This window comes from Aquarana catesbeiana, linkage group LG08, assembly GCF_042186555.1.
Source record: "Aquarana catesbeiana isolate 2022-GZ linkage group LG08, ASM4218655v1, whole genome shotgun sequence".
Lineage (NCBI taxonomy): Eukaryota > Metazoa > Chordata > Amphibia > Anura > Ranidae > Aquarana > Aquarana catesbeiana.
In genome coordinates, this window is record NC_133331.1 from 273,001,898 (window position 1) to 273,027,396 (window position 25,499).

At 41.6% G+C, this 25,499-nt stretch overlaps 1 protein-coding gene across 2 annotated transcripts in view; it reads left to right on the forward strand.

Annotated features, from left to right (window-relative positions):
• RBP3 (retinol binding protein 3) overlaps nt 1-24,994 on the forward strand; it is a 38,878-nt gene extending 13,884 nt beyond the window's left edge. Inside the window, exons 2-5 of one of the 2 annotated variants that reach the window (XR_012235725.1) lie at nt 1,523-1,713; nt 15,700-15,842; nt 21,683-22,499; nt 22,539-24,994. Coding sequence is in view for 1 of the 2 variants with exons in the window: in XM_073597283.1 (XP_073453384.1) it covers nt 1,523-1,713; nt 15,700-15,842; nt 21,683-22,011 (663 nt within the window). In the remaining variant the exon portion in view is untranslated. Of the gene's footprint in view, nt 1-1,522; nt 1,714-15,699; nt 15,843-21,682 lie in introns of both variants that reach the window. The other variant, XM_073597283.1, reaches the window with a different exon arrangement.
• The last annotated feature ends 505 nt before the right edge of the window (nt 24,995-25,499 follow it).

The window sequence follows — 25,499 nt, forward strand, 5'->3', positions numbered from 1 at the left end:
ATGAATTCCAGTGAGGGTTTTTTTTTTTTTTAAACACATGATTAGAGCCGGAGGCTCTAATTGGCTTAAAAAAAAGGTGGGCTCGGGCGCAAAGCACTGCGCCCTGGTCCCACCTAGTTGTGTGACAATAGCGAATTATTATTCTCTATTGTCTTCTTGTTTCTTCTCCCGGACAATCAGAAAGCAGCTCCTGAGACCCGATTGGCCAGGAATCTTAGAGCAGACTGGGGAGACGAGGACGGCTACGAGTAGAGCAAGAACGATAGGGGGCAAGCTCTGCAGCGGTGTGCGGTGGCGGTGGTGCAGGGTGTGCTGGGACTTCTCCGGGGATCGGATCGGTGGAGGCAGGAGCAGCTCTGATTGGAGCACACATCGCACTAATGGGGGGAGACATGATTGATGGGGATTTCTATGTATAGAAGGTAGCGGGCTCAGAGAGGAGAGGAGAGGAGTGGTAGGAGTGTTGCAACTTTGGTTGGTGATGGCGGTGCGAGTTGGGGGGAGGTTTGTCCACCACCGCCCCCCCAAAATACTGACCACCAGCTGCCACTGCTTTAAAGTGATTGTAAAGGTAGAAGCAATTTGATCTTAAAGCGGTATTAAACCCAAAACTATAAATTTATTATATTGCAGCCTACCAATCATTAGATGTGGTGGTGGCTGCACCAGTCTTTTTTTTTTTTTCTTTGGCTTTTTCCCTCTGTTTACACCTGGTCATCTGGCCAGTAACACAACTCCTGTATTAGTGAGACACAACTCTGGAGGAATGAGCACAGGGGACACAGCAGACAGCATCATTGTCAGTCTAGGGGAAGGTAGTGTTAAATGTATTATCAGATTTAAATACACTAACAAATTGAAGTCAAACTCTAGCTCACACCTTATAATCAGTTGCAGCAAACCGTTTTTTACTTTTGAGATGAAGGTTTTAGATGAATAAATAAAAGCTGATTATTTTATACACAATGTAAGCTGATACATTCTGCTGAAGAGCTTGTGCTTTTTAAAAACAACAGAATTGTTGGCTGGATCACCAGGTGAGAATAGAAGAATCACATCACATCTAGGAATTAGTAAGCTGCCATATAATAATTTTTGGGGGGTTAATACCGCTTTAATGCATTTTCTTCATGAAGGTAAAGAAGCTTCTCTGAACAGGACTCCCCCCAGCCGCGCAAAATACTTACTAAGCAAAATCTCAATCCAGCGCAGTGCTCGAGAGCAATAGCCCTCTCCGCTATAGCCATTGGCTCTTGCTGCTGTCAATCATAGCCAATGAGCAAAGAGTGGGGGTGGGAGTTGTGCTGTGCATTTCTATGGACACACTCAGCACGGCTCAGGATCGAATATGCATGAGTGCCCCCACAGCAAGCGGCCCCCAGAACCATTGCACAGAGCAGGCAAGTATAACATATTTTTTTATTTTTTTATTAACTTTTACAATCACTTTAATACACAGGAATTCTGTTGGTAATTATAGTCAGATTCTTGTTGATTGTTTAAAAGATTTTCCTTCTTTCAGATCCCCTCTCCTGATATGTTTGAAGATCTTATCAAGTTCTCCTTCCACACAGATGTGTTTGAAAAAAATATTGGTTACATGAGATTTGATATGTTTGCTGACTGCGAACTTCTGAACCAAGTGTCAAATCTTCTGGTAGAACATGTATGGAAGAAGGTCGTTAACACAGATGCCTTAATTATCGACATGCGGTAAGAAAATACATAATTTTACAGCTTAAAAAAAGCCACATGTCCATTGAGTTCAACCAAAAATGTAAAGCCTAATGCCCCGTACACACGATCGGACTTTCCGACAACAAAACCGTGGATTTTTGTTTGAAGGATGTTGGCTACAACTTGTCTTGCATACACACGGTCACACAAATGTTGGCCAACATTTACGAACATAGTGACGTACAAGATGATAGCTCCATTACGAACGTTAGTTTTACAAGACCGAGCGCTTCCGGTTCGTACTTGATTCCGAGCATGTGTGGACTTTTGTCCGACAGACTTTTGTACACGCGATCGGAAAGTCCGACAACAAAAATTTGTTGGCGGAAAATTTGAGAACCTGCTAGCCAACATTTGTTGGCGGAAAGTCTGACAACAAATGTTCGATGGAGCATACGCTCGATCTGACTTTCCGCCAACAAGCTCACATCCAACATTTGTTGTCAGAAAATCCGATCGTGTGTATGCGGCATAAGTCCAGATTTAATTTAACTTTAAATACAAGGGCTATACCAAAAGTACTGCAAAAGTGGGCATAGCCCTTTAATTAACTTACATAGGTCGTTCATACCTGTTGGTAACTCTTCCTCTATAGTAAATCTTCCAAGCAGAAGCAACGTGCCCTCACTGATGCCGCGTACACACGGTCGGACTTTACGGCAGACTTTGTCCGGCGGACTTTTCGACGTACTTTACGACAGACTTTCTGAATGAACGGACTTGCCTACACACAATCCACCAAAGTCTGTCGAATTCACCAAAGTCTGACGTACGACCGGACTAAAACAAGGAAGTTCATAGCCAGTAGCCAATAGCTGCCCTAGCGTGGCTTTTTGTCCGTCAAACTAGCATACAGACGAGCGGACTTTTCGACCGGACTCGAGTTCGACGGATAGATTTAAAACATGTTTCAAATCTAAGTCCGTCCAACTTTTGAGCAAACAAAGTCCGCTGGAGCCCACACACGATCGAATTGTCCGACGAAATCCCGTCTGCCGGGCAAAGTCTGCTCGTGTGTACGCGGCATGAGTTCTTGACAAAGGAGGGATGCAGGCTGTCCGACATTGATGGTGCACATTGCTTTTGTCAATGTCACCTCCGCAAACATTCTGTAGTCTTCTGTGGTTGCCAGAAAGCCTGCACCTCCCCTTCATTCAGAACTCAATGCTGGCACATTGCTGCTGCTTGGAATCCATTATTTATCTGCAATGAAACAAAGAGTTACTATAGAGGAAGAATTATGCCCCGTACACACGGTCGGATTTTCCGATGGAAAATGTCCGATCGGAGCGTGTTGTTGGAAATTCCGACCGTGTGTGGGCTCCATCGGACATTTTCTATCGGATTTTCCAACACACAAAGTTGGAGAGCAGGAGATAAAATTTTCCGACAACAAAATCCGTTGTCGGAAATTCCGATCGTGTGTACACAAATCCGACGGACAAAGTGCCACGCATGCTCAGAATAAATAAAGAGATGAAAGCTATTGGCCACTGCCCCGTTTATAGTCCCGACGTACGTGTTTTACGTCACCGCGTTCAGAACGATCGGATTTTCCGACAACTTTGTGTGACCGTGTGTATGCAAGACAAGTTTGAGCCAACATCCGTCAGAAAAAATCCTAGAATTTTGTTGTCGGAATGTCCGAACAAAGTCCGACCGTGTGTACGCCCTATTACTCTACCAACATGTGAAATGTCAATGACCTATGTGAGTTAACAAAAAAGGTATGCCCACTTTTGCGTTACTTTCTGTTCAGCTCGTAGTTGGATTGGACCAAGCTGGTCCAAATAAACTATTTCCTTCACTAACAGATGGGAAACTTTGTCTTGCGAGCACTAAATAAACTGTACATTATGCAGGCTTCCTCTGAATGGTGGAGCAGTGCTCAGCCCAACTTGATTTTGTTGCGGGAATGGGACAGGAAGTCCCCACCCCACTGTCCAAACACAGCGCTCTATACGGCATTTAGCTGATGCTACTGTACATACAGTTTATACAGCACTTCCAGCAAGTACATCTGTTAGTGAAAGAAATAGTTTATTGGACCAGCTTGGTTAAATGAAACCTTGAGTTCAGTTTTAACACCTTGATGAGCCAGTGGTAGGCAAAGAACCAATTCTTGTGAAACATTATTCCAGGTTTTACCACCTCAAGCTGTAAAAATAATTTTTACATGCAGAGGTTAAAACAAAATTTAAAAAATTTCTAGCATATATGTTGTTTGTGATTCCTTATCAACACTTCAAATAGCCATACAATTATTTGTATCTAAGTGCAAGAGTAAAAGCTTTATTTATTATGTCTTTCCACTCCACACATGTGATTGTTGCATTTGTTTTCTTTTCTTAAGCTAAGTAAATTTTTTGCAATTACACAAAAATGCCAATTGATCCTGTCAGAATTCCAGCAACCTTGTAATAACTTCATGTGCTCTGAATGGAAACCTTAAAGGATAAGTTCACCTTTTTCTTTTCTAAATTCCAGCTCCCCATGTACCAATATAGTATTATTGTATTTCTTTTGCAAAAATAAAACAACTTTCCATTTATTTTACACACACTTACCTCACTAGCTTCATTGCTCGATCACTTCTGCCTTACTTCCTAGACAGACTTTAGGTCATGACGCAGGAAGGAGTTTACCAGCTGAGGATAGACGATGCAGGGTGTGTGCTAATGAGATCAGCTGGTCAACTCCTTCCTGTGCCATGACCTATAGTCTGTCCAGGAAGTAAGGCAGAAGTAATCGAGCAGTATTTGAAACATCCATAAATACAGTGAGGTAAGTGTGTGTAGAATAGATGGAAAGCTGTTTTATTTTTGCAAAAGAAGTACATTAATGCTTTATTGATACATAGAGGAGCTGGAATTTAGAAGAAAAAAAAAGGTGAACTTATCCTTTAAACAATGTTATCAGCCTTCTTAGTTCTCTTCCATAAACTACAGAACACCTCTCTCTTATGTAATGGAGAGGGATTACATTGTTCCTTCATAGATATAGTCCAGTGAGTAACAGTTGTCACAACAGGACAAAAAGTGTGTTTCCAGCAGGATTACCAGGTAGAAATAAAGAAAATCAGCTTGAAAACAAGCAAATGCAGCCACCACATCTAAGGACTGGTAAGCGGAAATATATACAATTTTTGGTCCTTTAGATACACATTTAAAGTTGATCGTACAGGCCTGTTGTAACAGGATGGAGATTTTTTATTTTATTTTATTTATTTTTTTACATTTGCTTTGCAGTCATCCATTGGTATCATGCTAGTCACTAAAACTTCTATAAAAATGTAATATTGTTATTTAAAAATAACTGTGCTCAGCTCTTTGATAACTCATGGATGTAAGCTACTTCATCCTGATGCTTTATTCACATTTCTTTTATCCAATAACTGCTGGACAATGCTAATTTTAAGTCATTATGCTGGATTTCAATTCTTATTAATCTCATCCTGATTATTTACATAAACATCAGCATGTTCCTTTTTAGAGACAGCTATAGAAGATTTGTAATATATGATATATGCAGTTACTGTCGCGGGATAAGTATGCAACAACAGAAGTCTAAATGAAATTAGAACCTTTTATGCACACACTTATCTCAGGTCAGTGACTCAAAAATATTGAATGCAAAGGACCAGCATGGCAGCAGCCCACACAATGCTTTAATGACAGGTTCCCTTAGCCTATGTTCACATTGCTGCGGGTTAGAAATCGATTTCAACCCGGCAATGCAGTCCGACTTCAGGGGCGATTTGACAGACATCTGTGCAGGTTCCTGTACAGATGTCTATACAAATCGTCCCCGCCCCCCCCCCCCCCCCCCCCCCCCCCACCCATAGAACAAGCTGCACTAAAGATTTTACCTGCTAATCCAATCACTGCAGGATGACCAGACAATTAAAAATAATTTATTTGAGTACTGCTCTTTCTGAATAATCAGATTTTACACGGCTAATCTTCAAAAAAGAGTAACAGCATTACGCTTTTGCTTGCAAAGCAGATTTGATATCTCGGGGTATTACCACTACTGGAAATTAGCTTAATCATGTTGAAATACGAATTTATCATCAGAAAGCAACAAACAATCAGTTTAGAGCAGTCATACAACTGAATTGCATCCAAGGCTGAGATGGATGAAATGCTGACTACTGTAGAGCAGCCATTGGGGTTCATTTACTAAAGGCAAATAGTTTGTGCACTGCAAGTGCGGTTGCTCTAGATCTGAGGGGAAACTCTGAAATAAGGGAAGGCTCTGCTGATTTCTATCATCCAACTATGTGCAGGCAAAAATGCTGTTTTCATTTTTTCTTGCATGTTCCCCTCAGATCTAGAGCAACTGCACTTGCATTGCACTTGTAAGTGCCCTTGCAGTGCACAGACAATTTGCCTTTAGTAAATCGACCCCTCTTTAACAAAGAAAAGTCCATTAAGTAACTCTTAGGTCTCATTAGCCTGAACAGTAAGTTAAAAAACCTTCTGCCCCCCCCAAGCCCTCCCAAATACATATCTGAGCCCGATCTCAATCCAGCAATGTGCAGACATAGCAAGGTGCTTGCTATAGGGGCACTCGGTGGGGGGCGAGGAGCCAGGAGCGCCTGAGAAGAGGAGGATCAAGGCTGCTCTGTGCACAATCATAACACAGAGCAGGTAAGTATAACATGTTTTGTTATTTTATTTAAAAGAAAAAAAAAGAAAAAAAAAAGCAAAGCCTTACAATCACTTTAAGATATAGGAATAATCAAAAGAATAAGGAATGTGGTGTACTAAGGCATGTGACACCTAGGACTGCTCTATATGACTAAATCATTTTCAGAAAGAATGATGAATTGAATTTAATAATAAAAATCATAGCCAAAAAAGAATCATAGACTGTAAAAATGATAGTGTTCCCTCACATTGGTGGCCAGTTGGGTAAAGCCTGCTTATATTCATGGTTAGTGGAAAAGGACCCCCTTACATCTGTGGTCGGTGACACGCTCATGTATAGTCAGTGGCAAAGAGTCCCTTGGATTGGTGGTTAGTAGGAGAAGGACCCAGGGCATAACATTAGTGTCCACTGGCAGGAGAACCTCTGACATAGGTGGTCAGTGTGAAAAAATGCTCTTTACATTAGCATTCATTGGGAAGAGTTCCCTTTACATTGGTGGTCAATGGAGAGAATACCTCCACTACCCGAAGAGAGCTAAACAGATCATTAGTGTGGTTACTTTTTCAAAAGTCAGAAATTTCTCATTGCTCTAGCGCAGAAAGAACTCTGAATGAAACTCTGGTTAAGAAAGACTAGGTAGACAGTAGGGAGGAGCGGCGTGCTGATGTCACCACTAACCTCGCTGATCCCGGAAGCAACAGGCAGCAGATTGTAGCCGGCTGGAATTTGATTCCTAACGAATTTTCCGTTTTAACATTGTAAGTGTATTTCTGTTTTTTTTAATAAATATTCTGAAACGTGTTACGCTATGGGAGCGTTCTTTATCTGTATTTCCATGGGGAACGAGTATCCATCTACTATATAGAAGATTCCTGTCGGGGAGGCCAAATTGGGAACCGTTTGCAGTTCAATACCTGAGGCAGGGGTAGACAGCCATCCGCCCGTATGATCTCCTAAATAGAGATCAAGGGAGTCGGTAAGAGGCAGTGTATTTATAGGTGGTGGATACTTTCTGTCATCACAATTTCCTGGAAGATAAAGTTGCATGCCATTCTGGATGACTGTCATTCTCTTCTGTGCAAAAAGATAATTTACCCTTATGAACTATTCACTTCATGCACTTTGCGATTGGACTATGCTTGTTCATTTGTTCTATTTAACAGTTTTATTTGAATCATGAGAATTTTTATTGTTTTCTCACTGTGAGTTTATCACATGTGGATGTTCATTTTTACTTTTATAAGTGATCACAACAATGTATTTTTTGTTTTCATTTCACTAATTACAGCGCAGCTATTTTTTTTGATTTATTGTATAGTAAGTGGTTGTGTCTCACATTTATAGTTGCAGCTGTTATTCTCACGTTATTTATTGTATTTTTGGGATAGCGCAGTATTTTTTTAGTTTTGAATAGGTAGACAGTATAATGCATGACAAGCTATTGCCTGGAAGAGTTTCAATGTATCTAGGTATTGGCATATCTTGTGGTAGTAAGTCACATTCAGCTAAACTTGTCCAAGCCACTTATTCAATGTTAATGAGTGTCAGGAAAATACAGAAGCATGTAAGGTATACGCGCACAGATAGTAAACACCCTAATCCAATCACCTGTTATTGTCCAAGAACAGGACAAGAGGTGTGAAAATTGAGCAACCATCTTGTTCTAGTTACAAAATCCTATCCTTGGTTTCAGGAAGATTTCATAGATGTTAATCCTTCAGTTTATATAGATGGTGTGAAGGTGTGAATTGTTGTCAAAATACAGGTGTAGAGATATTAACCACTTAAGGTCCGCCCTATAGCAGTTTTACTGCTACAGAGCGGCATCTCTGTGCCGGATCACGTATATATAAGTGATCCGGCTCTTCCGGGTAGAGAGCGCACATGCGCGCCGCCGGCAGCTCGCTTCCGCTGTGATCACACACAGCAGAAGTCGAGCGGTGGGTGTCAGCAGACCTTGAAATCATCGAGCAGAGAAGCAGAACAGCAGTCTCCCTACAGTATCTCACAAAAGTGAGTACACCCCTCACATTTTTGTCAATATTTTTTGTTTATATCTTTTATCTTATCAACACTGAAGAAATGACACTTTGCTACAATGTAAAGTAGTGAGTGTACAGCTTGTATAACAGTGTAAATTTGCTGTCCCCTCAAAATATATCAACACACAGCCATTAATGTCTAAACCACTGGCAACAAAAGTGAGTACACCCCTAAGTGAAAATGTCCAAATTGGGCCCAGTTAGCCATTTTTCCGTCCTCGGTGTCATGTGACTCATTAGTGTTACAAGGTCTCAGGTGTGAATGGAGAGCAGGTGTGTTAAATTTGGTGTTATCGCTCTCAATCTCTCATACTCATCACTGGAAGTTCAACATGGTACCTCATGGCAAAAAACTCTTTGAGGATCTGAAAAAAAGAATTGTTGCTATACATAAAGATGGCCTAGGCCAATACAAGATTGTCAAGACCCTGAAACTGAGCTGCAGCACGGTGGCCAAGACCATTTTAAGCGGTTTAACAGGACAGGTTCCACTCATAACAGGCCTCGCCCAGGTTGACCAAAGACGTTGAGTGCACATGCTCAGTGTCATATGCAGAGGTTGTCTTTGGGAAATAGATGTATGAGTGCTGCCAGCATTGCTGCAGAGGTTGAAGGGGTGGGGGGTCAGCCTGTCAGTGCTCAGACCATACGCCGCAAACTGTATCAAATTGGTCTGCATGGCTGTCGTCCCAGAAGGAAGCCTCTTCTAAAGATGATGCACAAGAAAGCCTGCAAAAAATTTGCTGAAGACAAGCAGACTAAGGGCATGGATTACTGGAACCATGTCCTGTGGTCGGATGAGACCAAGATAACTTATTTGGTTCAAATTGTGTCAAGCGTGTGTCGTGGCAACCAGGTGAGAACTCGGAGTACAAATCAAGTGTGTCTTGCCTACAGTCAAGCATGGTGGTGGGAGTGTCATGATCTGGGGCTGCATGAATGCTGCCAGCATTGGGGAGCTACAGTTCATTGAACCGTGAATGGCAACATGTACTGTGACATACTGAAGCAGAGCATGATCCCCTCCATTCAGAGACTGGGCCGCAGGGCAGTGTTCCAATATGATAACGACCCCAAACACACCTCCAAGATGACCACTGCCTTGCTAAAGAAGCTATGGGTAAAGGTGATGGACTGACCAAGCATGTCTCCAGACCTAAACTCTATTGAGCGTCTGTGGAGCATCCTTAAAGGGAAGGTGGAGGAGCGCAAGGTCTCTAACATCCACCAGCTCCGTGATGTCTTCATGGAGGAGTGGAAATATCAAAAGACTAGAAAATTTGGGACTTTGAAGGCACAAGTATGAGCTACACAACGTATATATATAAAAGAAAGGTTTAAATTTTATTTATAATCTACAAAAAGACATAGAGAGAATAGACAAAACATCATTAAAAACACGACAGGTCTAGACATACATAACATGTTCTAACACCATTGAGGATCCTATTCTGCAGTTGGCAATATATCCCTGAGAATTTGTATAACATTGGTGATCCAAATGAAGGAAAAAAAGAGGGTAAACTTCCCCTAAAATAGTTGAAGGAAGGGGAGTGCTGCAGGTCTGGTGTTTCCAGAATGGTGTATTCTCCAATTGCTCATTGCTCTACATGTTTCACGTTGACAAGGAACGCTTCTTCAGGAGCTAGAGATTCTATTAAAATTATATACAGAGAAAGGAAAACATGTGTCAAAATTACAATATTCTAAAAGACTATTCTCAGTGAATATATTATAGAAACAAAATAATGCATGAAGAAGTAAAGAAAATTTTTTTTTTTTTGGTACAAGAAGGAGGCGCCCCCCAGTGGTCAGGCATGGCAGAGGCCCTATACAGGATAGAGGTCTCAAGTGGCAGGACAGCCGGAGGCAGCGGTCTAGGACAAACCACAAAGTGGGACACCCGCAACCCACTGAGAGACAAGGAAAGATAGAATATAGATAATAGCAGTACAGAATATAAGGATCATCTCACTCAGAGCCCAACTAGGAAAGGGAAGGGGAGGGGGGGAGGGTAAAAAGGGGGGGGGGGAAGGAGGGGAGGGAGGGGGGAGATGGGAAAGAAAGGGGGGGGGGAAGGGAAGGAAAAGGAGGGAGGGGAAGAAGGGGGGGGGAAAGGGGGGGGGGGAAGGGGAGTGGGCTGAGTTGACAGAGTATGTACATCAAGATATTGCTTACCAGGTAAATATGTCAAAAAAAAGAGTTGTATTCAAATAAATAAATGTGGTCAGAGGGTCGCAGACAGCGATCAAAATAGAAATATGTTGGTAGGGGTCAGGCAAGCAGCCAATGGACATCAGGGTCTCCCAGCTAAGTCACAATGGGTAATTGTAGATAGGGGGAGCTTGTATATGCTGCAGTCCTGGGGCACAAACATAAACAAGGGTGAGGATCAGTTACACTTATGGATACTCAAATCACTCCTGATATGTGTATTAAAGTGCTCTGCCTTGAAAAAGCAACTAATAATGGCTTACCCCACAGTAAAGACAATGAAGAGACTCCGGGAGCGCACCGTCCTGCTGAGTTGCTGCCTGTTGTATGTCTCACTTGTGAGCAGTAAGGCAGCCCCATATATGGGAAGTCCAGGGCGGAAGCAGCCGTTCTAATAAACACGGCGTCTTCCGGCCCGATAACAGACAGCCGCGCATGCGCCGAGTGACGCCACAGGTCGGACCAACGGCACACGCGCGAAGAGACTCATTGCGCGCGTGCGTCGGGTACAGGAACGGAGAGACGGGGCCCGAGCGATGCGCCGACTGTAGAGGCGGGGAAACAGGGAAACACAACAGGTCCCCCAGATCCCCGTCATACGCCGCACATCCGGTCAGAGGGTCGGACCGGACGTGTGGCGCTGTACGATGGATACCGCTGACAATGCTGGCCAAATTGACCCCAGTTGAGACCAAAAGAACCAAGGGCGTTGTACCATGCATAACCACAGGGGGGAGACATAATCAAAAAGTGATAATAATAAAATATAATGGTCAGGTATTACAGGGTTGTACACACAATAATTTAAACATGGCAATAAAGAATTATGTGGCAGACAGACAAACTGCCAAGCTGTTATCAGTACAAAAAGGGGGAACGGGGAAGGAACAGGGGGGCATTTTAAGTTATAAACACATTGATCTCGAATACATAGTAATGGGTAAAATAATTAGTTTGTATGCATATTTATAAGCACCTTCTTTGATGTCTGAATATTTGAGTCTTGTCTTGCAAAGGCGGAAGGGGCAAGGGGAAAAGGGGGGAGGGGAGGGGGAGGAAAGGGGAAGACGGGGAGGATGTGGAGCGGGGTCTATTGGGAAGGAGGCCTTGACTAGTTTTACAAAAACGGTTTATATGAGAGAGACTCATTCAAGCCAGGCGCTTTGATAGCATTTAGGCGTTCTATCCAGAGTGATTCTTTTTGTAAAATCAGTTTATCCCATTCACCCCCTCTGGGGTTTTTGGGGATGACGGCCAGAACAGTGAATGAAATACTAGATGTATTAAACCGGTGGTAAAGATCAAGGTGTCTGCTCACAGGTGTGAGCATCTTTCCATTCCCGGAATAATAAACATGATCGTTAATTCTTTGTCTGAGTTGTCTGGCCGTCTTCCCCACATAGAAAACCCCGCAGGTACAGGTCATAAGATAAACCACCCCTTGTGTTTGACATGTTGCTGAAAATTTGGGATAGAAGGTTTCGCCATTTGGAAGCAATATTGGAAATTCGGGGGATATCCAAGGGCAAAAGGAGCAGTTGCCACAAGGTAGTGTGCCTCTATGTTCTAAAGAGGGAGTTGAGTTGGAAGTCTTGTATTGACTAGAAACAAGGCGGTCCTTAGGACCGCCTTGTTTCTAGTCAATACAAGACTTCCAACTCAACTCCCTCTTTAGAACATAGAGGCACACTACCTTGTGGCAACTGCTCCTTTTGCCCTTGGATATCCCCCGAATTTCCAATATTGCTTCCAAATGGCGAAACCGTCTATCCCAAATTTTCAGCAACATGTCAAACACAAGGGGTGGTTTATCTTATGACCTGTACCTGCGGGGTTTTCTATGTGGGGAAGACGGCCAGACAACTCAGACAAAGAATTAACGATCATGTTTATTATTCCGGGAATGGAAAGATGCTCACACCTGTGAGCAGACACCTTGATCTTTACCACCGGTTTAATACATCTAGTATTTCATTCACTGTTCTGGCCGTCATCCCCAAAAACCCCAGAGGGGGTGAATGGGATAAACTGATTTTACAAAAAGAATCACTCTGGATAGAACGCCTAAATGCTATCAAAGCGCCTGGCTTGAATGAGTCTCTCTCATATAAACCGTTTTTGTAAAACTAGTCAAGGCCTCCTTCCCAATAGACCCCGCTCCACATCCTCCCCGTCTTCCCCTTTCCTCCCCCTCCCCTCCCCCCTTTTCCCCTTGCCCCTTCCGCCTTTGCAAGACAAGACTCAAATATTCAGACATCAAAGAAGGTGCTTATAAATATGCATACAAACTAATTATTTTACCCATTACTATGTATTCGAGATCAATGTGTTTATAACTTAAAATGCCCCCCTGTTCCTTCCCCGTTCCCCCTTTTTGTACTGATAACAGCTTGGCAGTTTGTCTGTCTGCCACATAATTCTTTATTGCCATGTTTAAATTATTGTGTGTACAACCCTGTAATACCTGACCATTATATTTTATTATTATCACTTTTTGATTATGTCTCCCCCCTGTGGTTATGCATGGTACAACGCCCTTGGTTCTTTTGGTCTCAACTGGGGTCAATTTGGCCAGCATTGTCAGCGGTATCCATCGTACAGCGCCACACGTCCGGTCCGACCCTCTGACCGGATGTGCGGCGTATGACGGGGATCTGGGGGACCTGTTGTGTTTCCCTGTTTCCCCGCCTCTACAGTCGGCGCATCGCTCGGGCCCCGTCTCTCCGTTCCTGTACCCGACGCACGCGCGCAATGAGTCTCTTCGCGCGTGCGCCGTTGGTCCGACCTGTGGCGTCACTCGGCGCATGCGCGGCTGTCTGTTATCGGGCCGGAAGACGCCGTGTTTATTAGAACGGCTGCTTCCGCCCTGGACTTCCCATATATGGGGCTGCCTTACTGCTCACAAGTGAGACATACAACAGGCAGCAACTCAGCAGGACGGTGCGCTCCCGGAGTCTCTTCATTGTCTTTACTGTGGGGTAAGCCATTATTAGTTGCTTTTTCAAGGCAGAGCACTTTAATACACATATCAGGAGTGATTTGAGTATCCATAAGTGTAACTGATCCTCACCCTTGTTTATGTTTGTGCCCCAGGACTGCAGCATATACAAGCTCCCCCTATCTACAATTACCCATTGTGACTTAGCTGGGAGACCCTGATGTCCATTGGCTGCTTGCCTGACCCCTACCAACATATTTCTATTTTGATCGCTGTCTGCGACCCTCTGACCACATTTATTTATTTGAATACAACTCTTTTTTTTGACATATTTACCTGGTAAGCAATATCTTGATGTACATACTCTGTCAACTCAGCCCACTCCCCTTCCCCCCCCCCCTTTTCCCCCCCCCCCCCTTCTTCCCCTCCCTCCTTTTCCTTCCCTTTCCCCCCCCCCCCTTTCTTTCCCATCTCCCCCCTCCCTCCCCTCCTCCCCCCCCCTTTTTACCCTCCCCCCCCTCCCCTTCCCTTTCCTAGTTGGGCTCTGAGTGAGATGATCCTTATATTCTGTACTGCTATTATCTATATTCTATCTTTCCTTGTCTCTCAGTGGGTTGCGGGTGTCCCACTTTGTGGTTTGTCCTAGACCGCTGCCTCCGGCTGTCCTGCCACTTGAGACCTCTATCCTGTATAGGGCCTCTGCCATGCCTGACCACTGGGGGGCGCCTCCTTCTTGTACCAAAAAAAAAAAAATTTTCTTTACTTCTTCATGCATTATTTTGTTTCTATAATATATTCACTGAGAATAGTCTTTTAGAATATTGTAATTTTGACACATGTTTTCCTTTCTCTGTATATAATTTTAATAGAATCTCTAGCTCCTGAAGAAGCGTTCCTTGTCAACGTGAAACATGTAGAGCAATGAGCAATTGGAGAATACACCATTCTGGAAACACCAGACCTGCAGCACTCCCCTTCCTTCAACTATTTTAGGGGAAGTTTACCCTCTTTTTTTCCTTCATTTGGATCACCAATGTTATACAAATTCTCAGGGATATATTTCCAACTGCAGAATAGGATCCTCAATGGTGTTAGAACATGTTATGTATGTCTAGACCTGTCGTGTTTTTAATGATGTTTTGTCTATTCTCTCTATGTCTTTTTGTAGATTATAAATAAAATTTAAACCTTTCTTTTATATATATACGTTGTGTAGCTCATACTTGTGCCTTCAAAGTCCCAAATTTTCTAGTCTTTTGATATTTCCAACTTATTGTCAGGGACGTTGGCACAATCAATTTTTAAAGTACCTACAGAGTCACCCTGTATATTAGGTACTTCAATACTAGGATTCTCTCTTTTGATGTTCATGGAGGAGAGGAAGAGGACTCCAGTGGCAACCTGTGAAGCTCTGGTGAACCCTCAGATGCCCAAGAGGGTTAAGACAGTGCTGGGAAATAATGGTGGCTACACAAAATATTGACACTTTGGGCCCAATTTGGACATTTTCACTTAGTCCCCTTTCACACTGTAGCACTGCCACCTTAGCAGTAAAGCGCCGCTAGTTTTAGCAGCGCTTTACTGTCGTTTTACCATCACTTTTCAGCCGCTAGTGTGGTGATTTTAACCCTTGCTAGCAGTCGAATAAAGGGTTAAAAGCGTCCGTGTTGCGGCGCTGCCAAATCACTTTGCAGGCGCTTCGGCAGCGCTGCCCATTTATTTCAATGGTCAGAGCGTTTTGGGAGGGGTGTATACAATTGCAGCAGTATTGATGGAAAAATGGTCTGTGGTGTGCCAGATATGACACCAATCTTTTTCTTCACCTATATCACTTTCCCATTTAGTCATATATGATTGTGGGAGAGGTGCCAATTTCTCAAGAACAGAGGTAAAAATCATTATGATAAGCCCTTTAGTATTAGGGCATTACTACTCAAAAGGAGTCGGGGTTCGTAGATTTGAAGAAAAAACACTTCTTTGATTTACAAAAGATTTAATCTGGAGGGTTCTCGGTGTCGTAAGTTATGAGATATTTTGATAGAGGGGAGACTCAGAACTTCAGGACTTATGCCATGAGGAACAAAAAAAAAACAATAAACTTTTTCTTGCTCATAGATTTAACATCGGAGGTCCCACAAACTCTATTCCAGCATTCTGCTCTTACTTCTTTGATGAAGAGACCCCTATTCTCCTTGATAAAGTCTACAGCCGGTCTGCCAATGCGGTTACAGATGTGTGGACCATGCCTCAGCTCGCAGGTAGGATGCAAAATGTGTACCCCTAAAGTATATGTAATGCCAAAACATTTTCTTCTGTTTCAAAAAGAATGTAGAAGTGTTAGAACTTCTGTCAAGTTTTTATTGCTTGGTGTACAAAAAGAAAAGTTATTCAAAATAATGTGTCATACAAAGCCAATGCATTTTGGGGTTTCAATGTGTTCCTTTTCATTAGAGTCTAGTATTGCTGAATGAAGTGCTAGATTAATGCATTTGGAAGGATCCTGAGGGATATTTAGTATGATAGAGCCCCAGATGCCAGTTAGAACAGACTTGCTGAAATTGCAATTCCAGGTTCCTATAGGCAGGGGTGACGTAGCCCTGGTCGTACAGATGTCCCCTGGGAAGGTCAGGCCACCACTACCTTCCCAGGAGATCTCATTTCACAGATGCATGATCACGGTGATTTACAGGCAATGGGAAAACGTATTACACTCCATAATCGAATACTGAACATGTGTTGGATTTTGTGCGTGCATCATTGACAGTCCGGGTTACACTTACCTGCCCGTCAATGACATACATGCTAAATCTCACAAGATCACAAGGAACCTTATTACTCACAAAAAAAAATGACTGAACATGTGCAAGCTTTTGTGCCCATGTCATCAGAGGGCTAGATGTGGGAAAAAAAGGACATATATTTTATTTGGGTACAGTGTTGCACGATCGCACAATTTTCAGTTAAAGTAAGACAGTGCCGTCTTGCAAAAAATGGCCTGGTCATGAAGGGGGGTAAACCTTCCAGAGAGCAGATGGTTAAAGTAAACGTGAAGCTTGCTATGTTGGATCAAAAATGTAAGATTATTAACTGTGCCTACTCTGGGAAATTTACCTTTTTGTCTTAAATTTCTTGTTAACAATAGCAATGCACATACTAATATGTGAGGGTGCCTACAGCCTCATAGCTGCATATCTGCAGTGTAAAATTAAAGCATAAGTAAGGTCAATTGCCTCCATCCCTATCTATATGTAAAAAAAAGAGGGGAAAGGGGATTGGGACTTTGAATGAAGCACGTAGGTATAAAGAATTCAGTTTATTGTATAAATTAACAGACAAACACATAATCGTGAGTAAGTGTATATCCAATACAATTATAATAACTGGTACAATTCATAAAAATGTATATCTATATACAATGTAGACGGGTTGCCACATGATCATAAACAATTAATATAAGAAATTATACATACTGACAGATATCAATTGAATCATAGGGACACGTCATATAATAGCTCTATGCATTTCGTGGATTGATCCACTCTTCGGGAGCATGCACGTGGGTTCAATAAAATCTAATAGAAGGAGTTGCTGTATGGTCTGATCCTATCCAAGAAAACAAGAAAAATCATAAAAAATAAAATAAAATAAAACCAAGTATAAAAGCCCACTCTCTACCATACTTACAAGGTTGACTATATAATAAAAAAGTGTGGCACTGTAGATCGGGGACCCCCAAAAGGGGGCATCTCCAACGGGGTGAAGTGAAGTGAGTGGCCTGCTGTGCAGCAAGAAAATCATCCAGTGGAGACAGATTTCAAGAAATTGAAGTAGTCAGGGTGACCATAAGTGCTGAGACCATCAATGAAGGACTTCTGAAAAAAATATATGTATATATATTTTATATAGTTATAGTATGACATGTGCAAGGTATCCTGTGCTCAGTAAAAAACAGGGGGATGGAAGTACTAGAAAGTATTGGTGGTAGCCAAGGTGTAAGAAGTGAAAAGTGATAAGGATAAAAACGCATCACCAAGAAAGGTTGAATAAAAAGGTGTAAAGAGTTGAAAAGTGATAAGGATATAAACGTATTACCAAGAAAGTTTGCATAAAACAATCTAACAGTGCAGTGCAACTAGAGGTGAATTCTAATTACCAATTAGACAGTGATCAGTTCATAGGGTCCAGGGATCCAAGGTGATTCATGTAGTGAACCAAAATGAGCAACGACAAAGTGAATCTGACGTCCCTGGGTGAAGCCTATAAGGCAGGGCCATCACACGCTCACCAATGTCACGTAGGCGTGCACCGCAGGAGGGAGGCGTCCTTGGCTCCAATTTTGTTGAGAAAAAAAACATTGCCCCCCTGGGTAAAATATATGTACGTTGCAAGGATTTTTACAAACTTTGTTGCAGATTCCTTTCTTTTGCTATTCTGAAGAAATCCATGTGTGTTTCTCTGTGCCCATGTGGGAAAGTGAGTATAATGGGAGTGGTTTCATCATTATCAATCAGCTGCTGCACCTACAGGGCAGTAATGAGGAAAGCTGCTGGGCCTGCATCCCTTTAGATGTGTTCCTATTGGGAATATATCACCAAAATTAAATTTTTGTTCCAAGGGATGCCTGAAATTTGACTTGTATCTTGTGCAGACTTCTGGGAAAATCAGTGAGCCAATCACATAAGCAGGAAATTATGTTTCTGGGGGGTGTTCTGTACACATTCTGTGTACAGAACACCTCCAGGTAGCTATATTGCATTTCATTTTCAGAAAATTACAGTGGGTGCAGATTGAAAAGGAAAGGTAATTTTTAATAACATTCAAATACATTATGATTTGTGTAGCAATTGTATATGCTATACTATGTTTTCTTTATTTTTTTTTTCCCTGCGAAAGTGGAGTTACCCTTCAACTGCTTCAGCCCCGAAAGATTTTACCCCCTTCCTGACCAGAGCACTTTTTGCGATTCGGCACTGCATCGCTTTAACTGACAATTGCGCGGTCCTGTGATGTTGCACCCAAACAAAATTGACGTCCTTTTTTTCCCACAAATAGAGCTTTCTTTGGGTGGTATTTGATCACCTCTGCGGTTTTTATTTTTTGAGCTATAAACAAAAAAAGAGTGACAATTTTGAGAAAAACACAATATTCTTTACTTTTTGCTATAATAAATATCTCCCAAAAATATATAAAAAAACAATTTTTTTCTCAGTTTAGGCCGATATGTATTTTTCTACATATTTTTGGTAAAAAAAAAATCACAATAAGCGTATATTGATTGGTTTGCGCAAAAGTTATAGCGTCTACAAAATAGGGGATAGTTTTATGGCATTTTTATTATTATTTTTTTTTTTTTACTAGTAATGGCGGCAATCAGCGATTTTTATCGGGACTGCGACATTATGGCAGACACATCGGACACTTTTGACACATTTTTGGGACCATTAGCATTTATACAGCGATCGGTGCTATAAAAATGTACTGATTACTGTAAAAATGTCACTGGCAGGAAAGGGGTTAACACTAGGGGGCGATCAAGGGGTTAATTGTGTTCCCTCTCTGTGTTGTAACTGAAGGGGGAAGGGGACTGTCTAGGGGAGATGACAGATCGCTGTTCATACTTTGCATGAACAGTTTACACACACAGATCCCGATTCTCGGTGTGTCACCAGCGATCGCGGGAGCCCAGCGGTGATCGCGGGAGCGTGGCGCAGGCCCCTAGTGGCCACAGGGTGAAGCAACGTTACATAACGTCGTTTCGCCCAGCCGTGCCATTCTTCCAGCGGCTGGTCGGGAAGTGGTTAAAGAATATCATAAGTCACAGCACAGACATTCATTTTATAACATCAGCTTTGTTATAGTATTAGAAACAATAGTTATTTTTGACAATCCAATATAGGTTTACTTGAAAAATCTACTTTCATGTTGTAAGTGCTACCTGTCTGCTGGCCATCTCTATCCAGACCTTTCTGGATTCCCTGGATCATTTGTGGCTTCTCCTCTGCCAATTTCTTTACCTTACCTTCAATTTTTAGGACTACATATTCCGTGGTACCTTACTGCCTTACTGCCTGCATTCGGTGTTGATGTCACATATGGTGTGTTTCATACACTGACCGCCTCCTAAAACACCTCTGTAGCACAGACAGAAGGCTTTGAGAAATGTGTGACACTGCAGTGGCTATTCAGGCATAGTAAATATGTGTCACTGCATGGAAGTGAATGTGTGGGATTCTTCAAAATGTACTTTTTAAACATCAAGATCATTCAGATTAATAGGATTAGGCTAGAAATAATTGAAAGTTGATCTGGTAATGAACATATGATTTTAAAGTTAATATAGATATGCTTTAGGCTTCTGACTGCTAGTCTCAGGAGATCTGGAGTGAGATATAGTGATGCTCCTCATTGTTCTCTTTGCTGGAGGCTCTGACTTGAGGAAGCATAGCCTTGTCTCTACCAAGGTGGCTGCCTTTACACAGAAAACAATGTAGAACAAGGCATGGTACATCAGTAAGTGGGGAAGGTCAACTGCAGGAAGATTACAAGCAATGTTGGTGACTAGTCCTTTGTCCTCGTTCTGAATTTTTGGATACAGCATCTGGAGTTAAGTTCCTTTTTATGTTTCAATATTTTTATTGAATTAAAGCAAAAATATAGACATTCAGTACAGAATGAGAAATGTCATTGGTTGCCATGAGTAAAATAAAAGTACAACTAATATTCAGTAAAATTGACCAAAAAGAAGGAATCGAATGGGGTAAAACACATTTGAGGTGTCGTAGCAACATTATAACCAATATTCCTGCGCTTCAAGAGTCTCGAGGGGGACTACTATGGAGAGGAATTTGTAAGTGAGACTACTTATTGCCACTGAAGGTATACCAAATGGTAAAATATACCCCAAATTGATTAAACCATACAACATCCAAATTGTTGTCTGTAACTTGGGGACAGTTGATAAAGAACAAACAAAAATGGGTATTGTGACCCTATTGCACAATATTGAATATAGCTGCGCAGTCAAGGCCCGATAATATTAGGAGGCCTGCTCCCTTGGGAAAAATTGAGTATTGCAATAGGGTCGCAAACATCCAACATAAGAGACCACCTACTAATTGGCCAGAGAATCCGGGAAAGGTTCCCGAAACTCTGAGGTAATTGTAGTCAGTAAAGAGTTAGGAGAGAAACGCGTTGATAGAAGGAAGAGAATCAATGGAAGGTGAAGATGGAATATAAGAGAACAGTAGAAGGGGGAGATACCTGTGCAGGAGACAGCTTACAATGTCAAGATACAATATAATAGAAAGATATATGCCGGATCAAAGGGCAACTTTCATATAGGTAGCCCAGGGTTCCCAGATTTATTTATTTATTTATTTCAGGTACTTATATAGCGCCGTCAATTTACGCAGCGCTTTACATATACATTGTACATTCACATCAGTCCCTACCCTCAAGGAGCTTACAATCTAAGGTCCCTAACTCACATTCATACATACTAGGGACAATTTAGACAGGATCCAATTAACCTACCAGCATGTCTTTGGAGTGTGGGAGGAAACCGGAGTACCCGGAGGAAACCCACGCAGGCACAGGGAGAACATGCAAACTCCAAGCAGGTAGTGTCGTGGTTGGGATTTGAACCAGTGACCCTTCTTACTGCTAGGCGAGATAGCTACCACTACACCACTGTGCCGCCCAGATAAGCTTTAACTTCCTTTTTAAAGTCTTGGATGTACATAGAACTAATGTACTAGTAAGGAGAATCAGGAACCAGTTGCAAAGCTGAGGCCAGCAATTAAAAAATTATAACTAAACACACTAAAACAAGCATACATGATCAAAGTGTATGACACTTAGATTGGGAATCCACATAAGAACGTCAGCAGAAACTTGATAATTTGAGGACTCCTTCAAGCATCTTACCATAGGAGGTATCAAATTAACATACATAGAAGGTATCAAATTAACATACTTCAATGACAGAGAAGAGGAAGCAGGTTCCCAAAACCACAATAAAGAGCAAATAGCTGATTCACTCATATACGAACTAGTGATCAGTTTCATTATTGTAAGTCTCTCTATATTTCCTTTGCAGGTTCTTCGTTTGGCTCCAAGAAACCTCTAGTCATACTAACCAGCTCAGTGACAGAAGGTGCTGCAGAGGAATTTGTATATATCATGAAGAGACTAGGACGGGCATATATTATTGGAGAAAAAACAAGTGGAGGTTGCCATCCCCCCCAGACCTATCATGTGGATGATACGCACCTGTACCTCACCATCCCCACATCTCGATCAGCCACTGAAGACCCTGGTGCATCTTGGGAAGGCAAAGGGTTACTACCCGATTTAAACGTTCCATCTGAAACAGCTCTGCTGAAAGCCAAGGAAGTCCTAGCTGCTCAAATACAAGGAAAAAGATGAGAAGGGTCCTAAGCTTCACAATGTATTGCTTATTCAGTAATGAAAGTAAAGTCCAGTAGCCCATTTGAGTTATTATACATCATTGTTTGTTGCACTGCTTTGCTGAATAAGCCTGTGTATGTCCTAAGTTTCTGTTTTGACAAAACAAAAAAGCATATCCATATATTCTCAGTACACCTTATATGAAATACTTATACTAATGACAACAGCCTCTAACCAAAATGTTTTATGTGACCAGCCCTTTAAACTCCACAAATATTCTGTGAAGAGGTGCAAAGGTCAGAGGTAAGCTTAGAATGTAATGTAAAGTGATAATAAAGACAAGTTTGAAAAAAACAAAAAAACAAAAACAAGCATATTCTATTTAACTGCTCTTTGCAATGGTTTTGCACAGAGCAGCCCCTATCCTCCTCTTCTTGGGTCCCCTGCCAGCACTCCTGGCCCCTCCCTCCTTCCAAGTGCCCAGAGCAAGCAGCTGCTGCACACAGGTATTTTTTTTTTTACCTTCATGCATAAAATGCATGAAGGTAAATAACCTTCAGCCTTTAGAACCATTTTAACATCCATCATCTAGGCTTGGAAGTCTAGTTCAGGGTTTCTCAACAAGGATTCCATGGAACCCTAGGGTTCCTCCAGACATTGCTAGGGGTTCCTTGAGCAATAGGCAATTTCTGGCTCTCTGATAAGTTTCCACAGACACCATTGATCTTTTTAGCTTTCTGTAAAGAGGTAATTCTTCCCAATGACCACAAGTGTAAGAAGTATTCTTTCCATTCTTTCCACTGACCATTACATTGAATGTATCATGCATTGCAGATATAGTAATTTGTAGCAGGGGGACCCTGAGACTGGAAAGTTATTTTAAGGGTTCCTCTGTGTTGAAAAGGTTGAGAAAGGCTGATCTAGGTTCTAGCTGCTTTCCAGACTTGCAACATGTTCCTGCATCCTAGTTTTAATAAATGTTGCTATCATAAAAACTTTATAGGTACGTAGACATAGATGCAAAATCAAGCCATGGCTTCAGGAAGTCACTGAAACAAGAACTTTCAAGAACTGGAAATATGGAAAAGAACCTGCTTTACACCCTACATTCATTAATCTACATTCATTGCTCCCCATACTACCTCCACCCACCTCAAATATTTTGGCGCTTGTATCCAGTTTTTGTAGATGCATGTGGGGGGCTGTCACCCTTATCCTTGCTTTCACTACTTTCTGAGTCACTGACCCAGAACAAACAATCACATAAGTAGTGAACCCATGTTCTGTTTAAATTTGACTGAAGTAAGGAAGAGTAAAATAAAATAAGCTGTTAAATTATTATTCAATGATTATTAAAATTGTTATTTTATGTAGACAGGTTAACCAGTCAGTCAAGATGAACCTAATGTCCTCCACCAGAACACTGTACAGCAGACAATTACATTACATTACTTTTAACACAAATACAACAAATTAGGGCTTATTCCTAGTTTAGGGTAGTGACCAAAAACATGCAAACCAATATGTCCTCATGGTCAACTGTGAATGCATGGTTTACTGTGTAGATACAAACCTTTAACTTCAAGTACTTTTTACACTTCCTGTTGGCATAGACAAAATGGGATCAGAGGACTGCTACCAAAACTCATATTAGGGGCTCTTCCTGCCCCAGCAAAACACAAATTCTTCTTTTGCTTTGTGCAGCATAGAGTTTTGTGACCAGATCCTACATAGCTGTGATGATATTCATATTATTCAAATCTCAATTCTATAAGAATCTCCTACAATATCTCAAATTGTAAATATCAAGGGTATTAAAAGTGGAACTCAAAATTTCTCAATTATAGTCACTGCATCAAAAAGGTATGTATAAGAATGTTTTTAAAAAAAACATTCAAGGGGGGTTCCATGGAGGAGGTTTGGGGGTGGTTAAAGATGGATTTTTGCTTTAAGGCCAACAACATTCCACATTATCTTTACATATCTTGGCAAACCACATCCATGTTTCTAAAACCTTCCTACACAAATTAGGAAATGTTGACTGTCAAGACAGGGACAGTTGCCATTTATACTAATAACATTGAGCATCTTTATGGTTAAAAGAGACTACAGCTGCTAATACACAAAAGGGCTACAACCCTCCAAATTCTCCAATAGGAAAGAAGTTGTCAGAGGTTAACTTCATATGATAATTATATTTCAGTTTTGTGTGGATGCTGTGAAGCTGCTTCTTATATCTCTTATTTCGGGCCATACACCAGTTAGATTCTGATTCATTTTCATCTGTTAGATCAGCAAAATGTATCCATCAACTATTTGGTTCAAGGGCTTACCTGATCAAACATAAACTGAATAGATTGTTTTGTTAGACCCTCGCTCTACAAAGTTATTTGTAAATTCTGCTGGTCTCTTAGGTATAACCTTAGGAAAATCTAACTGGTTTGTGGTCATCTTTAGGGAGTCAATTTGTAAGATTTCTACATTAAATTCAGCAGCCTTAGAAAGCTGAATATTGGCATCACTGCCTCCTTTAGGATTTTTCATAATGCAGAATAATCAGATAATTTAGGAACCTATATATGACAGATGCCTACATTATGGAATTATAGATGTTAGATTTCCAAACGAGCCATAAAGCAATTGTTCAGTCCACTAGTGCTCAACCAAAAATAATATTTAAGTTGGTCTTTAATTCCTAGTTTGTGGCTAATGGGTCTGCTATCTAGCCCCTTTGACTTTCAGTGTAAGTTAACTAAATGTTTCAATGTCAAATACATTGGTGTAATCGTGGTAGTAAATGAAAAAATGAACCCAGTGTAATGTTCATGTTCTGTGAGTTAGCTACTTCAGTTCACTATCTAGTATGTGTATGGTGCAAAGGTCTGTTTAGTTAGGCAAGTCCTTCGTGCATTATCTGTGTTCCATGTGAGGTTGAAGAGACTGTATAAAACGCGCACACTTCAGAAGCTTTTTATGGAGAAACATTTTTTTTTTCAAATAAAATAATGTTTCCAAAAAAGCCTGTATGCCTTTTTTTTTTTTTCCACAAACATTTTATTAAATGTATGCAAGTAATACACAAAGAAGCGGATTCCATGAATCCTTCACATTTACAGACAAAACAATAACTTTATGGGCAAGGCCAAAAAAAAAAGGGGGGGAAGGGGTGGGGAGGAGGTGGAAGGGGGGGGAAGAGGGGGTAAGATCAGCTAGAGCATAGGGGATGGTCCTTCAGGGAATGAGCGGAACAAAGAAAGGAAGAGGGGGTGAGATTATCACCAGCTGCCCTCTCCGTCGCCTATTTTGGGGGACCATACATGTGAGTCACCGTTAGCGTGGTACTAAGTTAGCCTTTAGTAAGTTCCAGGTAAGACTGAGAAGCCTTAAAGGATGTCCTTGCACCCCATATCGCAGTAAAGGTAGAGATTTTATTTAGTGAAGTATAGATCAGCTCCTCCATCTCCGCAATCCGATTAATCCGGTGGATCCATTCGGACATTGTCGGT